General features: G+C 32.4%; 1 protein-coding gene and 1 long non-coding RNA gene across 2 annotated transcripts; one reads left to right on the top strand and one right to left on the bottom strand.

Moving 5' to 3' along the window:
* The first annotated feature begins 205 nt into the window (after nucleotides 1-205).
* On the top strand, nucleotides 206-19335 carry Ge-1 (Enhancer of mRNA-decapping protein 4 homolog Ge-1). The gene is made up of 19 exons (XM_081977702.1): nucleotides 206-367; nucleotides 494-550; nucleotides 4326-4531; nucleotides 4741-4930; nucleotides 5005-5153; nucleotides 6058-6242; nucleotides 6301-6413; nucleotides 6473-6688; nucleotides 6742-6919; nucleotides 6974-7123; nucleotides 7174-7530; nucleotides 8111-8404; nucleotides 10309-10446; nucleotides 10511-10726; nucleotides 10791-10956; nucleotides 14488-14659; nucleotides 14909-15065; nucleotides 16300-16526; nucleotides 18682-19335. The coding sequence occupies exons 2-19, from the start codon at nucleotides 504-506 to the stop codon at nucleotides 18869-18871; spliced, it is 3351 nt and encodes a 1116-aa protein (XP_081833828.1). The 5' UTR covers nucleotides 206-367; nucleotides 494-503; the 3' UTR covers nucleotides 18872-19335.
* Nucleotides 11674-12572, bottom strand: LOC145727880 (uncharacterized). Its single transcript, XR_014177942.1, has 3 exons — nucleotides 12537-12572; nucleotides 12268-12471; nucleotides 11674-12080 (listed from the first exon to the last, which is right to left on the bottom strand). It is a non-coding gene; the product is annotated as an uncharacterized LOC145727880 (long non-coding RNA).
* Nucleotides 19336-19839: the final 504 nt, after the last annotated feature.

Below are 19839 nucleotides of genomic sequence, written 5' to 3'. Positions count from 1 at the left end.
CGGCACCTTAATACGTTTTATTTGAAGAAATTTGCCTTGTGCGTGAAAAATGCATCTTTTGCAAATAATCCTTCTAAAAAAATAATCTTTTGCGCATGTAATTTAAAAGTCGACCAATTCGACAATCCAAAATCGTGCCTCATTCCTAGTTCAAATTACATTTACGTCAGTTGTCATCTGTCTTGTCAGTTTGTTTATCTTCCTTCTTCAACTTCAACCTTCATTTTCAATCGGTTTTTAGCACCAAATCCCAAATCTAGCAAACCAAGCATCTTTCCTGAGTTTCAAAATTAAACAAAGTGAAAAATTAAGTATAATTTAAAGTGGCTTAGTGTTAGTCATCCATAAAAAACCATAATAAAAAGATGTAAGTTGTTTGTGTGTGATACTTACCTAAATCATTCAGTAGTTTAGCTAGAAATTGATATTTAAAAACTGCTTACAAATCAAATTGAGATTTTTTATTAAAGATTTTTTTGTGTTGGGATTTTAGTGCTGGGAACATGTCAACTGCGGAGCTGCTTCCAGGCGGCGATTTGGCCCAAACTGTGTAAGTTATCCAAGCCTAAATATCTCTTGCTTTTTGGGGTTATGTTATCACTTCATATCCAATGTTTATTGTTGTAATTATTAGTAAAAAGCATAACTAGAGGTACACAGTAATTTATAGTCTAAAAGTACTATTTTTTAGTCTAAAATCTTGATCAAAATGTATTCTTACAAGTGTTTTAAAATATACTTATCATCTTTTCCCAACTTTGTATGCTGACTGCTCGGCTGACTGCTTGACAAGTAAAAAAAAAGTTCTGTTCTGAAAGGTTATTAATCTTTTACCTTTTTTTTTAAAAAAATCTACTTCTATTTAGAGATTTAAGAGGTAGTCCTAGAAATTATTATTCCTGCAGTACCTGATTAAGTCTGACTGGAGGGGTAGATCAGTGAGATAATTTGGTGTACACACTTGAGGTAATATGAGGCACTTTTCCATTATTACCAAGCATTATGAGGTATTACAAGCCATTTTGAGATATTTATAAGGCATTTGAGAGTATTTTGAGGCATTGTTTATATATTTCAAAATGTAGTGTATTAATATAACAAAATTGACTAAAAATTGAACAGAACAGCATAGGCACATGTAATTCTGGGTCTGGTGCAATATAGGTACCACCTTTTGTTTTTTTTTTGATGAAATTGATGTCATATTGTTTAAATAACTTAGTTCTACCCAAAAAAGGGTGGATGAAGCTGTTTTTTGGGAAAAGAATCATAAAAAAAATGCTTTGAAAGTGGTCGGGTTACACCAAATCTAGGAAAAATTCCTCCCTGGAAATACTACTGGAAATGTGCAATGTTGCCAAACTGAAGTTTCAAGAAAATGATATAATAAGATTAAGTTTAAGGTGAAGGGTTTAATTGTTATATAGCTTGAAAATTAGTAAATTAAATAAGTATTTTTAGTTTTTACATGCAAAGTGACACTTTACTATCTATAATTACTGTTGACAATGCCAAAATTAGTGTCCGCTTAGTACAAGCTGCAATAATTATTTTTTGTAAATGTATTAAAAATGATGCATGACTAACATAGTGCTAACCATAGATAAGATGAGAAAACTATTAAAAAGGATATTTGACTTGACTTGAACAAACTGCTTGAGATAGCAGCTCATAGAGTATATATCTTCAATCCACTAAAGTGACTTAAATGAGCCTATGACAGTTGTGTTTCTAAATCTATGGGACAGAGTTTTAGACTATTGTAAATCGATCTATAAATCTCTTGCTAGCATTGTCAGCAATAACTGGTTAGTAATCAGCAAAAGTCAGATATTGTCAGTAATCCTGCCAAAAGAGCCCAAATTATTGCCTACCCTAAGTTGCTTTTAAAAAAGTAGGCTTGTACCACTTTATTTTCAAATTTGTAGCATAATAGGCAGATTTACAGTGTACAAAGGGGACATGAACACAACTGTACATTTTACAAGTTTCTTTCTATTACACAAAATGCTTTGTGTTGAACTTTGTTTTTTCTGCACATGCTTGTCAGATTTGGTCCCGATGTCTCACAACAGTTGACTAGGCATCATGTGTGTAGTGCTTGTTATGTTTATGTATATACTTTTTTATCAAGAAAAAGTATGTCCCAAAAAAAAAGCATTATCATGGATAGAATGTTCAATTACGATAACAAAGTACACAAAGAATATATGAGAGAAAGAATAGAAGTGAGTTTGGAAATAGAAAGTTAACAATATATTTTTTTTTCTCATTTACAGGGTGTAAATAAAGAGTTTGCGGCCATATTCTTATATTAATAACCCTTAAATATCTTTTTTTCTACGAGCGTGCGCAAATTAGAACTCAACTTTCCTGCACCAGTGTGGATAGAAATGATTTTCCCGCACTAGGGTGGGAAAATTAAATTTATGTATCCTGTAATATAAACTTACAAAATACCAATAATTGTTCATTTTTCATTAATATTAGTAACAAGTAGACAGTTTACCACATTAATAACCCATTTAAGGTAATCAAGTATTATTTTTGTACATAATATTTTTAATGTGCTGTTATATTTTAGTTACGTAATATGTATAAAAGAACAATTGTTAAATTCACTATTATTAAACATTTCTGTTTCAATTTATCATTTACCTATTTTCAATTATTGTTTTTTCGAATTATTGGAAAAGCTTGTAGAGAAAATGATGTTCCTATCACGTGCGGAAAGTGCTTTTCCCGCACTCGGCTGATGCCCAAACTCGCTACGCTTGGTTCAGTCGGCGTGCGGAAAAGTATCACTTTCCGCACTTCATAGGAAAATAACTATTTCTAATCAAACTTGAAGTCCGGATCATAAAACCTGAAACACTCTCTATAAAAAGCTGAGCTAAGGAAAATATCAACAATTAGATGTCTAGATAGTACTTTACAATAAAGACAAAATTGAATTTTAAAACAGATTTCTTGTACCTTTACTTTGTTATGTTGGTTATATCTATGAAGAGTTCATAACCAACAAATCTAGTGTTGCAGTTTGTCATAATGTTATGTTATGTGTTAATAAGCTGTTAATTAGGGTAAAGTTACGCAATTTAGAGTCCAATAATATGCCGTTTCAACATTTGAAAAATTCCGATTACTTCCAGAGATCTGCGAAAATATACGAAATTTTGAAAAATCTGGGCTTCCTTCCCTCAGGACATACAAAAGACAGCAGACAAAGCGTTAGTTCTTTTATTAAAAGAAGTTGAGTAATTAGAATAGATAATTTTTACTTTACCTTTTTAAAACTTTACCCTCCTAGGGCATAAAGTCATGGTTTCCGCCATAGTAACGTAGACTTAGTAATATACAAACATTACAGAGCAATTTGTGCGTAAATTAGTTTACCAAAAGTCTCGGAATTTACCAACAAACTTGCCTTATTTAGTGGAAAGAATTTTCCTGATTATTATTATATTTTTTTACTCTCTCAACGATTTCATGTAATAACATTTATTTTATCTATATTTAATTGTTTTCGAGATATTGACGTTTGAAAAATGACAATTTCACCAATTAAACTGTCATAGCACTTAATCAGATGAATTGATGATTTGATAACATTTTTAACATTGACAGGTGCCAAAAATGTATAAGAGTAAATGTATAAAAAAAGAGTCAAACTTTGCAGTGTAACCCTGGCATAGATGAGATAAAGTTAAGATAGGAACATGCAAGCCATTTTGCTCTATCTCATTCTAGTTAGGAGCTGAGGGAGTGACAATTCAAAATGTAAAAATGTTATTTTTTAAATGTCAGTATCTCGAAAACAATAGAATATGATACAATTATGAATATTATGAAAATTAAATATAAACTGCTCGCCACGTCAACCGGGACAGTGATTTCTTTTGGGTCATTTTTAAAATCTTATGATTTCGCAACGAATCAATAGATTTTAATGCGGTTTGGACTGTCATTGGGCTTGGTTTATTGGCTTTTTAATGATGTAAAAAACTTTTGCTTTAATGCACTAACTACCTTATACAGGGTGTGAAAGAAGTGCGGGTAAAAAAATTAAAATTTCAAGTAGTCCCCAATTGTAATAATATTATTTATTACAAACATGTAATAATATACTGGGTGAATCATTTTAAATAAGAAAGCTAGGGTCGACTTTCGATATAACCGGAAGTGTCACAACTTTGAACCAAATTGAAAAAATATTTTTTTTTTAATTGAAACATTTTAAATTTGTATCAGAAAGTGAATGATTTACAACTTGTATAATAATGGGAATAAGTTATTTTATTATTTAAACATCATTAATGTTTCAGCAAAATGCTAGGTCCTGAGAGCGAATATGTAGTGGACCTGCAAGGTGAAGTAGTAAACATACAATGTGGTGAAGGCAACCATAACCACGGCAGTTCCAAAGTGAAACTCATAGATCGTACTGATTATAACTGGGAACTGAAATATTATCATGGACACTTAGTTGCCGCCCACATTACTCGAAAAATTATTGCGTATGCCATGAAAGGTAATGAATGTATCTGTATGTATGTATCAGAACACATGTCAAGCAAACTGGCACTTGCACCTTGCTCATTTTTCTGGTGTAATAAATTAGTAAATAAAAATCAAGTAAATTAAGGGTACAGAGTTAACGCTTATGTCCCTAGTTAGGTTGAACCTCCAGTATAATTGACATTCTAATCTGATTATAAATACTTACTAAATTACTTTTAGGTAAGGAAGGTGGTATGATACGCATTGCAAATTTGGAAACCAATGGCAATAGGGCCTTAATAAAAAATTTGAAGGATGAAATCAAAGATCTCTCCTTTGCCTATACGTCAACAGAGATCATTTTAGCATGTGTTGATTGCAATGGCAATATTTTGGTTTACAATATTGAGGAAACCCAAGAGTCTTTGCAGTATCCTTTTCTGAAGTTGATTTAACACTTTTTCATATCATATATTTAAGTATTTCTTTGACTCAGCGTTGCAGTTATTATTTATTATTGCACATATACCATAAGGAGCATGTGCGACCAAAAACAAATTTCAGGTTGGCTTGGTGTCCGTATGTGCCCAGTGCGGACGAGGAACTTATTGACGATTCTGAAAAGATGTTTGTTGTTTTGAATGGACCTAAAGGTATGGAACTAAATTAAGACAAGTTTATTTTCAGTGTCATAATAACCTTTATTACCGCACTAGTACGTTAATAATCGGTGAAACATTTTTATGTATCGATCTTGTCCGTGAGGACTTTATGTAAAAATATACTGGGTAATTCACTGTGATGGTATATTAGAAGTATCTACAGAACTGACTCAATATTTTTTGTTGAAATTTGAAATGTAACCTGGGTTCAAACTTTCTTTCCAAAATATTTTGAACTTTGCGTTATTGCCAGATCATTCGGAAGATACACCAACTTTTGATTTTCAAATAGAACACTCAGTTTCTAATCTCATTTTTGAATTCCTCCTTATAAAACACTTCCTTATTGTCAGCAAAACTGTGGTCTAAACATTAATTAAATTCTCAAGTCCTGAGAGGTTTGCTGACCTTTTGCCCTCAGTTAGGACAATACCACATGGTTTAAAAGCCCAAAGACTGAAAATGAAAAAACCTACAGGGTGGATAATATTTACCTTTTAGCCGGACAGGTAGAAAAACTGCTACAAGTTCGTTTTTTTAAATGGACCCATGGGTGTTATATGGTTTGTAATACAGGAACATTAAATTTAGTACAAATTCATAGATGACACCGAAGATATCGCAAAGATTCGAATACGACCAATTTCCAAAAATCCTCTGTATATTTGAAGCAAATGACGACAGCCCAATTCTGATTGGACCAGCAGACAGAACTCGAAAATCGCGTTTGCAACACCTATCTGTTTCTATCTATCACCCCTTCACTCTGTATCCCGTAAAACCAACGAAAAGTGCCCACTCTGTACTTCTGAGTTAACATTAATAAATGCTATTTAACTAATTAAAGTTACCTCATTTTAAAAAGGTTTTAGAACTATTTATCATTTAATTACAGCGGAAATTTACAATGTTGCTACATTAAATAGTAAATATGGCAATCAAGGGCCTATAAATCCTGACAACTCTTATGAAGGCTATACTGAAATTGAGCACACATCAGATTTGGTGGACGCCTCATTTTCTTCCGACGGTTGTGCTATCGCTCTTGCTTGTGAGGATGGATTCGTTAAATTTTTTCAAGTAGGATAAAATGTGTAATTCCTTTCTGAAAACACCGCAAATTTACAATTTTTTGCAGCTATTTATGTATGATTCGGACTTTCAAAAGTGCCTGCATGAATGGGTTCCCCATGATGGCAAATCTTTGACTTCAGTTATTTTTGTAGACAACATCCTTGAATATACTCCTCAGTAAGCATTCCGTTTTTTTTTTCTTAAAATCGAGTTTTGTTATGGAATTTCTTGTACAGGTGCTGGAAATTTGCTGTAACAGGAGCCAGTAATAATACGGAACTGAAACTCTGGTCTTGTGAATCGTGGACATGCTTGCAAACTATTAATTTCCAGCCCAATCCAAAGAGTATAATTCCAGAATTGTTTTTGAACATATCTGCGGATTATACTGGACAATACCTAGTGGTTTCAGATATAAATAACCGTGCTATTTATGTGCTCAAGCTACAAAAGTACTGTGAATTGAATTGAATTTTGATTCTTTTAATAAAGGTAATATTTCTAGGAATGAAAAGGAACAATTGATTTCTGCTGCCAATCTAGCACATTTCTTGGTTCCGGCACCATTTTTGAGTTTTCATATCCTTGAAGCAAGTACAAAAAATGTCCCATGCTCTTATAGCACTAGTACTGAAGATTTGTATGATACTGAGGAAGATTTGGATGACGAAATGGCGCTTTGTGTTGGATTATTCTAATTAAGTTTAATTTATAGTTAAATACCTTCAATATTTTAGGTCCAGAGTTTGAGGATGCTGGTTATCCAACCCAAGAAGTTTCAAGAATGTAACATCACCTATATACCTGAATCTTTAATGCATGATAGTGTAGCAGTGACTAAGAATGTGACTGGAGATCGAAAAGATGTTAAAAATTGCAGCACAGATGTAATTACTGAGAATTTGATAGAGTATTGTTTGATCATTGTAATTTTTAGGAAGTGGAAATTATTTCAGAATTAGGTGATCTGCAAAATTCGGTAACTTTACTGATTCAACAGCAACAAAACACCGGCAGTTCCAAATTGACACTGATGACACCCGACGATTTTACTAGCCCTAGCAAAAACTCGAAATCGAGTAGTGTGCGCAATTCAATAACGAACGAAAACGTCCTAGTGGAGGGTGCAGAAAAAGCGATCGATGACGAATTTGATCGACCACAAAAAGAAAACTTTGCCAGTGCCGGTTCAAGTCCAAGCCGAGAAGTTCAAGAGATATTGTCCTTAAACAACTCCTCAACGGGGTACCCTACACAGGAGTACTTTAATAATTTAGCAAGTCTTCAATCTCATGTAAGTATCTATTTTTATCGCATGTTGAGTGGGGGTTGTTTAAAATTCACAGAGCAATTTTATACTTTTGAGTTTTGTTAAATTTTTGAAAATGCGCTAACAGTAATAATATAGATTTTAGAAAAGTAAGACAGGAACATGCAAACCGTTTTGTCCTAACGAGTGCCTATAATTGGTATTGGCCAATATTTGTATAAAATACAGTATGTCCAAGAATCGATTCTCTATACAGGGATCTCGCTTCCCATAAGAGCTATTGCAAAGATTACATGGGGAAAGTTTTAGAGAATTTAATAGGCAATCCAACACCGGTATAAAAATATTTAATTTTTACTTCGTTTTTAAATTATTTTCGAAAAACCGAAAACGACCATTTTCAAAAAAGTGCTGTATTTACCGAGGTATTTACGCTAATTTTAAAAATTTTAAAATTTGGTTTGAACATTGTTAGAGCAACTTTTTAAGGACTATCTTTCTGTGTATTTCGTTTTCAGTTTCGGTCTCGAGATACCATCACCCTTCATACCATTTTTTCTTATGGACGCCATTTTCCTGCCATTTACCGTTGATTTAATTTCAGGATGACGACGAAGGATTACCATTACCACCTCATAAAGATTACTCTGCAACAAATGATGAAACTTTGCTGTATCAAGACTCTTTAAATTGGTCTAAAATCAGTTCAATTGTTAAAGATAATGAAACTATAAAGCAAATTCAGGAAGCTGCCATAAGGAACGATATTAACAAACAAGATTTAGAAACGGTTTACTTGCGAATGAACGGGCTGGAAACTATGGTAAAAGAACAATCATTAATGTTGGGAGAATTACATGAGGATTTGAAACGTTTAGTGAACCAGTCGCAAGGAAATGTAAGTTTTTATATTTAATCCCGATTTTCTTTTCTACAATAATTATTTAGTTAGCAAAAGTGAATGTGTTTAGTGTGGAAAAGTGTCTTTCCCAAGTATTTAGATGCACAATTTCTCTTATAACTGCCAGTTCACACATATTTCATTTTGTCTGCACTAGTTAGAGAACGGCGTATATTTATTTTAATACCATAATTCCGGTTTTGTATCTGAACTGTTGGCCATCTGCAGGATATAATCTCTCTTCATTTTTACTATTCTCCCAAAAAATATCTTGCTTGATTGTGCATCAGAAAATAACCGAAGTTTACTTTCTAAACTACGGTCCAAAATTGTTTCGTTACGGACATAGTATAGAAGCAAGTATATTTGGTGAATCGTAACGTGTATGGCTGGCTTAGATGTCAAAACATTAATTAGGTACTTTGAGTTACTAGATCGAGAAAGTAAACTTTTCTAAACTATATACAGTGTACCTCAAATTTGTGTGTAAGTATGGGGATCTCGAAATCGGTAAGAGACAGAGGGTTGGTTAAATTATGACAAAATTACGTCACATTGAAATTTTTTATTTTCGATTACAGCTTTTTTTCTGATTACATATGATATGGTTTAGTCTTGCAATTTTGCGAAATAATAAAAATTATATTTTTTTGGTTGGTGAAAGGTAATTCAGATAATTGACACTTTGTCATTGCAGCCTTCCTTTTCCTTCTAAAACGTGACATTTGAAGTCGGACGTTCCTCTGGAAGTTTTTTGCTTGAATTTTTGGCTTTTTACCAATTTTAGAAATATCAATTTTGTTGCTTAAATTGACAAAGAATAGATAATCCTAGAGATAATCTTTCAGAGGTGTTCCCGCTTGAAATTTGGCCTTTAAAACAAATTTTATTAGGTAATCGTCCGCTTTTACAAATAATGATAATTTATCAGCTCAATTTTCGGTAGATTGAGAGATATTAACCTTCTACGGATTTTTTTTGGAATATCAGGACGGTTATTATAGTAAATTCAGGCTATAAATTTGACATTTGTAAAACTGATATTGGTATAATTATATATTGCTGAAATTCATGTTTTTATATCAAATTCTAAGTGGTAAACTTTCAGAGTATTCTCAGGAAGATTATTATAAAGGAAACGCCAACGAAAACTGCATTCACGTCATCAATAACGTAATTTTAACATTTGAGTGACTACGTTTCTCTCGCATTTTATTAAAAAGTTTGTCAACAAAAATTAAGTGTCTTTTCATAGGAGATGCCAGCATATTGTTGGAAATTCAAAAGTGACAGTTTGTGTCTTCTACTTTTATTTGTGTCATTTCATTTCAAAGTTCAAATTTCTATAGATTGGCCTTAAGTAGCCTAACAAAATCATACAAGTTTTTGGTTGTCCAAGATCTGTTTACGTCCTGTCAGCACAATTTTACGGAGTAGAGAGGAGCAAACGCACTTGTAGAGGCCAAGCCATTTACTAATGCTGATCAGTACGATACTTACTGCAATTTGGGAAATATTGTATAAAAATTGCAATTTGCAAGAATCCAATTGGCGTTTCAAGTTAAGATCGCAGCGCCAGTTGAACTAAAATCGGGCAACCCGTTTCTAACCTAACATTATAAATAATATGACACTGTCACTTTATATTTATGAAACCAGTGCTAAATTTCTAACGAAAATCATCGTAAACATACGGAGAAATGACAGCTGGAATACCCGAAACTGTTTTCAAAACTGATCACCAGAGAAAGTATCTCTTATCTTGAAACGCAAATACTTACACAGAAATTCGTGGCACCCTGTATAAAACGTGCCAGAAAGTGAATTGTCTAGCACGCGAGTAAACAATACATTTATTTGCGAATAACAGGCATTTACTTACCCGGGAATTAAATTCTTAGGCTATGCGGCCCATTAAAAGAGACGATGACGATCTGGGCAAAGAAATAGAAGCAGCAATGTCGAAACAACAACTTCATTTCGCTAAAATGCTTGAGAATTTGGTTCAGCTTCAGAAAACTAGAGACCGAGAACTACAGGTAAGTTATTCAATAACGTTTTGTAATCACGTTAAATTCCTAAAAAAATGTATTATACTTTTAGGAAAATTTAGTAAACATAATGAGCCAAATATCAACAAGTGCAATAACGGAAAAAGTGCCACAAATAGTACAGCATGAAATCAAACACACTGTATTGCCTAGTTTACACCAGGCAATGGAAGCATACAGATTACAAATAGAGGGTCAGTTTAATCATAAGTTTGCTAATATGGATGCTACAGTTAAGGATTGTTTAGCCAAAGCTTTAAGTAGTAAGGTATGTTTTTTATACTGATCCAAAGTCTTCAGTGTATTGCATTTCGTGTTGCTTTATTTTTCAGTCGTTAGTTGAGTCTCTTAGCGTATCCGTAGCTAATTTAATAAGTCCGAGCCTGGAGAAGTCGTACAAAGATGTGATAGCGCAATCATTAGTGCCATCTTGGGAGAAAGTTTGCGCTCAGATGTTTCAGCAAATCAATGAAGCTTTCACAAGAGGCACAAAAGAATGTAAGTTTTGTGTCTTGTTTTCATTAATCTAATATTATTTATTTGTATTATTATCATTTTGCATTAATGTTTATTAGCTAACTAACTACTGTTCTCGCGGAGTGAGTTTACCCGTGCGTCACGAAGGCTACGTCATTTATAATCATATGAATCAAATCAAGTTTTCGTCAACAAACCTGTTGTGTTCATATTATAGAAAAGGGCGTGTTTAAAGGTTCGTCACGTTTAAAATTTTGCATGTATTGTCAGTCAGAAAGTAGAGATCTTTGCACTAAAACAACCTTATACCAAAGCAAATCAAAAATATCTTGACCGAAATAACATTTTTTATTTATGAGAAGTCTCCGTTTGGATCATAGAATTCCGTCTAAATTTGAAACCTAATTTATTTACCAAAATTCGCAGAGATGAATCACCAATATGTAGTATTTATTTAACTTTAAGCTCTTGATTTAGATTCTGGATGGTTACATGTTTCTCTAAAATAAATACAACAAATTAAAAATTCAATAAGACATTCTGAGTGATGCTGTAGTATCTCATATCTCATTTTCAGGTTGCAATCCACTTATTTTATTTTAAACCCGCTGGAAAACATTTTAGACGCTTATTTTATTTTTTCTATGACTTTATTATTAATATGTTTCAAGAAATTTTTATGAAAAATCTATAATGCAACCCAAAAATCTCAGTCTCTGGAAACAATGAAATGTTAATAGATGTTTCTTACAAAAGTAGATATATTTTACTATTATTAACATACTATCGTTGTACATATCATATAATGTATTTCGAACATCCATTTTAATGCTTTCAGATAAATCAGTAGTCTTGGCCCGTCGATAACGTCTCGATTTACGTTTTCTAGGTGAGGAAATCACAAGATTACTTGCTTGCTTTTTCCGAATCGAATAAACAGTTTTGCGGGAAATTTTCAAAGCAGCAACCTTCTAGTATCAAAAAAAATACATCAGTAAGAATATGTAAGGTCTTAAAATTTCTTATTTTCTTCCTGAACAGATGATAAAGCTTCTAAAGGTCCTCCATTGGTTTTTTCCAATTTAAAATATTCACAAAGGTTAAGTCTTCTCCACTTGTCTGTGGAGAATTTTTCCAGGCATTTTCTAAAAAAATACTGTAATAGTAAGTAATTCCGAATTTACGAAAAACCAAATGGCTAAATAAAAACCATAATAGACACTCCCACTTTTTTTTCAAAACAGGTTAGTAATTGTGCCAATTTTGGTTAGACCGTGACAGCCGACATAAAAAAAATAAAAATATTAATAATAATATTATGAAAGTACTTACAGAATGTTAAAAGGGTAGAAACAATAGCTCTTAAAAGAACTGTGGTGGTGTGGTAAATAGAAAACTTTATAAATGATTAACAACACAAAGAAACGGAAAAGAATTAATAGTAAACAAATCAAATAAATTTCGATGGTTTTCGAACTGACAATGACTGAAATAGAAGCGCTAATCAGTAAATGTTTTTTTTTTGGAAGACATTCACTTATATATTTACCCTTTCTGAAAGTGAACAATAGACAAGGATGAAGTGAATAATGGATGTCTACTTCTAAATCACAGGGAGATGACGCACGGGTAAACTCAGTCCGCGAGAACAGTAAGAAACCTGCAATGATAAAACCTGTAATCTGGAAAGACTTTATTCTAACGCAGCTTAAGCAAAAGGAGCACCAATTCCAAATTGTTATTGGGTTTATTGATGGTTTTCACCAGTGGTTTGGCAAAAATTTGAATGTATGTCCGCTCATTTGGATTCATCTATTCATCTACATAGGGATTGTTTGTTACCATTCCAAGAGTATTTGATCATCTTCCTATGTAAGAATGTAACTCTGCACCATTTCGGACTGTTTAAGACACTAGTCTTAAAAGAAGTGTGTCAAGCCATTGATAAGTGTTTAGTTACAAATAAAAATAACATATTTTGAATGAATTTGAAATATTAACGATTGGCCGCTGAAATTGACAGTCGAGACAAGTCGTTTCCGTAACGGATTTGACTATCGTCCGTAACGTACCGGGTAACAACGGAAATGGTAAATAGTAATTGACATTTCATAAGTTAAAATTGTCAAATAGCGTTAAACGGATTAATATTTAATTGGTAACGAAAACTGTCTATTGTTGAACTACACCATTTACACATGTAGTTTAGAAAATATCACTTGGATTTTAAAAATATTAGTTGGATCTCAGAATCTATAACTTGTATTTCATTATCGTAAATTTGGTTTCAGAAAACGTAAGTTGTATTTCAGATTCGTCACTTGTATTTTAGAACGCGTTATTTCAATTTCAGATTTTTTTGTGTTTCTATGTGGTTATTAGTTTATTGTTTTTTTTTAGTATCACTTTAAGCAAAGAAACCCGCCCTTCGGGAGTATTAATTTATATAAAATATACAGGGTGTCCTATAACTATATGACAATATCTCGGGGGCATGCAGGGGAGGTCAAAATAATACGATTTGTTCATATAACTTTTTTTTAAAGTCACTCTTAAGGGAAATATTGAGCCCCAAAGAACTGCCTTCCAATTAACGTTTTTGGCCTTAACTTTTGAAACACTTTGTATATTGTAATCATTATTGGGTTTAATGTTTTATCGAAAGATACCTTCTATTTGACATGAAAACTAGGTATCTCGTCTTCGAAAGGCAGGAACTAACTGGACCTAAGACACAATTTGCTTAAACTTTGACAGCTGTCATTATTTTCAGTTGCAAACGCCATTAATGGATACTCTTGACATTTTTATCGAAAAATTGTACTCTTCCTTTATTTCGATAAAATAAACGGTTTTCGAGATAAATCGATTTTTCATTGAACTGCTTAAACCACAATGTTATTAAAAATATTCGTTAAACTATTTACTTTTTTTGCTCAACTTTAATTTTCCAAATTACAAATGACCACGTCTAAAATCCAACTGCTCTTTTCTATAATACAAGTGACTAATCTGAAATACAAATTGCAATTTCGAAAATCAAAGTTATTATTCTAAAATTGAAAGTACCTTTTCTGAAATACAAGTGATAATTTTTAAATCCATCTTATGGTTTCTAAAATTCAACTGACGCTTTCTAAACTACATGTGTAAATGGTGTAGTTTGACTCAGTTATCAAAGCGTAAAAATTCTTGTCCAGTTGACTAGTTGCTTCATTGTGGTTTCGCTTACCACCGAGTGTTTTAGATAATTTGTTTCTCAACCAAACTGGTTATAGATTAACGAAAAATAAGTCCTGTGTACAAATACATATTAACAAGGTAAATCCGCAAATACATATTTTGAGATAGAGTGCTTTAAAGTGTTACATATTAAAAAAATGTAAACAGAAATATCTCCAATACCGCTTGTAAGGTTTTTGAAGGAACGTGAATTCACTGTTAGGCATTTCACATTTACTCTTTGCTGTCACAGCAAATAAACATCCTAGTCACAACCAAAAGAATCATGCAAGTTTTATTTATTTCGATTATTTTCTTGTTATGTTTCAGATGTAGCTTCCGTAGAAACGTATATGGAACGTCAGAGGCGAGTGCAAGACAAAGGAAAAGATTTAGTAAACCAAATGCAAGTGGTATCTGAAAGTTTGAAGTCCACATCCGAGAGCTTTGCCAGTACTTTGTCCTCTGAAATTCAGAAGCAATTCACCGTAATGTTTAAATCGTAAGTAGTTTTATATTCCTAACAGTAGTTTTGGTTTACCGACATAAATAATCTCACAAGTCACAGGTACGTAAATTGGAACAACTCGATAATAAGAATAAATCGCGTTGATTGCTTATTTTGTTTCATCAAACTATACGAACATGTGACAACGTAGCTGAATGTTAAGTAATTAGAAAATTAGAAATAATAATTAGCGATCGGCGTTGTAAATTGAATTTTTACAGTCAAACTTTATATTATTTTTAGGGTTAATGAAAAACTGATGTCAAACGTGAAAGAGGTAGTGGGTAACGAGCTGAAGCAAGGTTTCAAAAACCAAGCACAACTGATTGAAGAAGGCGTTTTGAATGCCGTCAGCCGTTCCAGAGCAGTGACGCCAGCATCACATTCTGGAGATTCTAACGTACGTTCAATTCGTTATAGTCGCTTTCATAGTGTTCCTAGTTACGGATTTTTTGCTTACAAGTAGTACGCTTTGCATGGTTGTAGAAACTAATTATTTAAAAAAAAATACTTTCAATTAAGTTTACATTTTTGAGTTAATTTTATTTTGTTTTGTAGAGTTTAATGTTTTTGTTGCATTTTAGAATTATTAAAGTTTTCAGTTATTTTTCGTTAAATGTTTTGTTTGATTTAACTCAGAAATGTTTATCCGCTTTTCCTAATTTAAGTTTCTATTGAAAAGTATTGTGGTGGCAAGATTTTCCAATGGTTTCAAATTAACATATTCAAAATTAAACCATAATAAATATCACTATTTTTATGCTTGACAAAAAGAAATAGTAACTTTGGTTGAAGTAGCGTAATCCAACGTTTTGATTTTTTAAGTTAATTTTAGTGTGGTTAATGTTGTTTTTTACCGTAGTTCAGACTATTTTAACCTCTAACGGCACTTGTGCGCCTGAAAGTGACCTTGTTGACATACTAAACTGCTGTCATATTTCAAATCTCGCCAGTTCAGAAACCATAAGAGAAAGTTTAAATTGGGACAAAGTTGCGCAAATTAAAGCTTAACCAAATGCAGTTTAAAAAATTCCGATTTTCCGAGTGGTTTTGTTTTTATTTATTTCTAACCTTATTTGAAGATTTATCCCAAAACTAAAAGCATCTTTTCATTGCCACTTTTCCCCAGCTATTCGATGATGGATTCAAATTTGCCACACGACGTTTCGTTTTTTGACAGTCATCATCAACTTTCTATATTGGATTTTTCGCCCACCAAATAGTACGTTTAATTCTGATTTTAGTGATGCATAATAACTTATGATTTGCTTCATAAATGACAAAATAATTCAATAAAAACTAATTTTACTTTAATTGGCTTTGAGTTAATGAGGCGTTTTAAGTAACGTCAGAAATAATTTTTTTTTTTGTGCGTATTTCGTGAAAGACGCATTTCCGGGATTATTTTTGGACGTAGAGTACGTGGTTAAAATTTGTGTATTAAAACCTGAATCACCCTGTATAACACTAGTTTTTCTAGGTCTGACACATCGTTCATATTAATTTTACTTATTTTTCCGATTCTAGTGTCGATTTTCTATAATAGACGTAGAAAAAAAATCGTATATAACCCGCACAGAATGCTAGATTTTTTTATTAACGAGTACTGATAAGTTGCTGTTTTTAATTTGCAGATACAGTCAATGGTACTCATACAACAAGCCCTAACTAAACGGGCTTATGGCGAAGCTTTTCAGGTGGCTCTGTCAGCTGAAAACGTAAACCTGGTTATATTTGTTTGTGAACACGTGGATGTCAACAAAGTATTTAACGAACAGTGTGTTCTGTCGCAGAATGTGTTACTCGCTTTGATCCAGCAACTCAGTCTAGAACTACACAAAAGTACGGAAACCAAATTAAGGTAAGTTTACTGTTACATTTTTTAATTAAATTAATCTATCACCTTTAGAGTAGTTAGCAATATTTAATTTATCCAAAAGTTACACTGTTATAGGTCAGAAGACTATAACATGATAGTACCAGTTATTGTCAGTTTGACGGTTCAGTGTTTGTCCAAAATCTTTCTATAACTGTTTTAAATTGTCAGAGGCCTCTAGGACTATTTTCAAAGTTTTATAGACCTATAAATGCTATTGAAAACCTGTTAAAAAGTCTTACAGGAATCTGCAAGTGTTTTAAAGCTTCCCGGAATTGTTTTAATTTGCCAGAGGCCTCTAGGACTATTTTCAAAGTTCCATAGACCTGTAAACGCTATTGAAAACCTTTTAGAAAGTGCCAAGGCTCTCTAAAAGTGTTCCAAAATTTCCAGATGCCTCTAGGACTATTTTCAAAATTCTATAGACCACTAAATGCTACTGAGAACCTTCTTAAAAGTGCCAAAGGATTCTACTAGTGTCTTAAACCCTAATTATTTTAAAATGCCAGAGGCTTCTAGGACCATTTTTAAAGTTCCATAACCGTCTAAATTCTAAATGCTGTTAAATACTTTTTAAAAATTGCCAGAGTCCTCTCCAACTGTCTTAATTCTTCCCATAACAGTCTGAAATTGCCAAAGGCCTCTAGATCCATTTTGAAAATTCCATAGATTTCTAAATGTTACTGACAACCTTCTAAAAAGTGCCAAAGTCCTCTACAAGTGTCTTAAACCTTAAAATAACAGTTTTAAATTGCCAAAGGCCTCTAGGACCATTTTGAAAATTTCATAGATTTCTAAATGTTACAACCTTTTAAAAAGTGCCACAGTCCTCTGCAATTGTCTTAAACCTTCCCATAACAGTTTTAAATTGACTTTTAAGTTTGAAAAAAACATGTATAAGTATCAATTTACACATTTAAACTGATCAAAATGCCTTGCAAAAGCTTACAAAGCAGCCTAGAAGCTTCCAAAAGCTTTTAGGACACTCTAAAATCTTCCAAATGCTTTTCAATTTATCGAAAAGCTCTCAAAAAATTTCAAGACAGTCTAAAAGCTTCCGTATGCTTCTAGATCAGTTTAACAGCTTGCAAAAGTTTCTAAAACCGTCTAAAGGAATCTAGAACCTTCAAGGCGCTTTAAACTGTCTAAACATCTTCCAAATGCTCCTAAATTAGTCTAAAAAGGTTTTAAAACAATGGAGAAACTCCAAAATTCTTCTCAAGCAGTCTAAAGCCTTTAAAAGCTTCCAAAAGTTCAGATTCAAATGTCATAAAAGCATTCCAGCAACTTCAATACTCCTAAAGTAGTCTAAAAATATTTCAAAACTCTACAGAAACTCCAAAATGCTTCTAAAGCAGTCGGAACTCTTTCAAAACAGTCTAGAAGCTTCCAAAATCATTTAGAACAGTCTAAAAGATTCCAAATGCTTTTCAACTAGTCTAGAAGCTACGAGAAGATATCAAAACAGTCTAGAAGCTTCCAAAAATTCCTAGAACCGTGTAAGAGTTTCCATATGCATCTAAAGCATTCTAGAACCTTCAATATGCTCTTTAAACAGTCAAAAAACCTTCCAAATGCTCTTCAAGTAGTTCAAAACATTTTTGGAAACTTTCAAAATAGTCTAAAATCTTCCGTATGCTTCTAAAGCAGTTTGAAAGCTTAAAAAAATTTCTCAAAAAAAGTAAAAAACTTTTTATCTCTGAAATAGTTTTGTGATTTTTTTACAGATTTAAGTTTAAGGTTTTTTACAGATTTTTATGCTTTTTTGAGGAAAATGATTTTGCTTTTTAAGCGCCTTTTTTCACGATTTTAGTGCTTTTTAATCCGGACTTAAGTCATGAGTATTAAGAACCATCGTCAGAGTATCTTCAAATCTGATTTGAAAGTCATGCAGTACAATAATTAAATGTTAAAGTTTGTGTGAATATCTTCATCAAGGCATTATACCTGTGACAAGTTTGAAAAATTCTTATTTATTCTTATTCTTTATTTATCAGTTTTTATTAAATTACGACTGCCCCCTTGTAATTGTAAACAATGTCATTTAACTTTTGGAACAAATCTGTCAAATACGTGATGTCTGCTGTCAAATTGATAAGTTTTTGTTTAAACATTTGGATCTTTTAAAATTGTTTTGCAGTTTTATCCGAGCTGCATTCCTAGCGTTGTCACCGGAAGCGCCTCAAACAAAACAGTTTATTCCCAAAATTCTCAGGGAGCTGCTTAAACAGTTAACGTCGTTTATGCAAGGCAATCCACCGCTGAAACAAATGACCGAGGCAAGGTTACTGAAGATGGCCGTTGAAAGTATGCTTAGGCAGTTCGAATAATCAGCTCTTGATTATTAAAAGGTAATTAAGAATGAGTGATTCTTTTTTAGATTTTTAAGAAGAACGTGTGAGTCGCGATCTGTTGTTGACTAGTGCAAAAGTTAAGTTTTGTATGTATGTGAGTTTAGACTAGGACGATTTTAAGACGATTTCCTTTTTTTTCACTTTTGTTTTTGTGTTATTTTTTTGCTAAAAACTTAAAAAAGTTTACTTTTATCACATTTGCATTTAGTGTTGACTGCTTTGTTCAATTAATGAAGTATCCTTTATTTTTATCTTAAGTCTATCTCCCATTTCTAGGGTGTGATAGTAAGTTTTTAAAGACCCCGTCACGTATTAAGTAGCTTTATTATTTTTAATTTGTCTCTGGTTAATACCGAAGAAGGTAACAGCAGCCGACAAAAAATGATTTAATATTTTTAGTTTGTGATAAATAAATACACTTTTTTTTATACATCATAAAACTTGATTTTAATTTAGCATCCAAATCGAATGACCATTTTACTTGAGATTTTAACTGAAGCGCACAACAGATAAGTCATTTTCTAGGTACTAGTTATTAATTTTCAACGTAGATTCTGAAAATAAAGTAATATACTAGGTGTTCCGTTTGAAAAAACATGACTTTAAGATTAGCCAGCTATTACAAGCTAATTATTTTTTTTTTTAGTAAAGAATTATTGATTTTTTTGAGATAGGTATACTTTTCAACCGCTCGTAGAAAAAATGTGTTCCTAACACTTGTGGAAAGCGTCTTTTCCACACTCGACTGCTTGTACAATTGCAATCGCGTGCGGAAAAGTATTGCATTCCGCACTTGTTAGGAAAATAACTATAGAAAGGAAGTTTGGATCCAATCTTGGCTACACTCCAAATTCCAACAAAAAATATTGAGCCCTTCTCTAGATACCATCACCCTGTATTTTTAAACTATTTTTTTATTAGTAATAAAATTTTACATACGATTC

Source organism: Ips typographus, linkage group LG4 (assembly GCF_016097725.1).
Source record: "Ips typographus isolate SLU linkage group LG4, UJ_Ityp_2.0, whole genome shotgun sequence".
In the NCBI taxonomy this organism is placed as follows: Eukaryota; Metazoa; Arthropoda; class Insecta; order Coleoptera; family Curculionidae; genus Ips; species Ips typographus.
Note: the sequence above shows the minus strand (reverse complement) of the source record. Positions and strands in the feature narration are given on the sequence as shown.

Excerpts from the sequence above, each read along its gene's own strand:
- Ge-1 (XM_081977702.1), top strand. The coding sequence starts at position 504 with ATGTCAACTGCGGAGCTGCTTCCAGGCGGCGATTTGGCCCAAACTGT. Across the intron at positions 6,243-6,300 it reads GATTCGTTAAATTTTTTCAA|CTATTTATGTATGATTCGGA; the intron begins GTAGGATAAAAT and ends AATTTTTTGCAG. Across the intron at positions 10,957-14,487 it reads CACAAGAGGCACAAAAGAAT|ATGTAGCTTCCGTAGAAACG; the intron begins GTAAGTTTTGTG and ends GTTATGTTTCAG.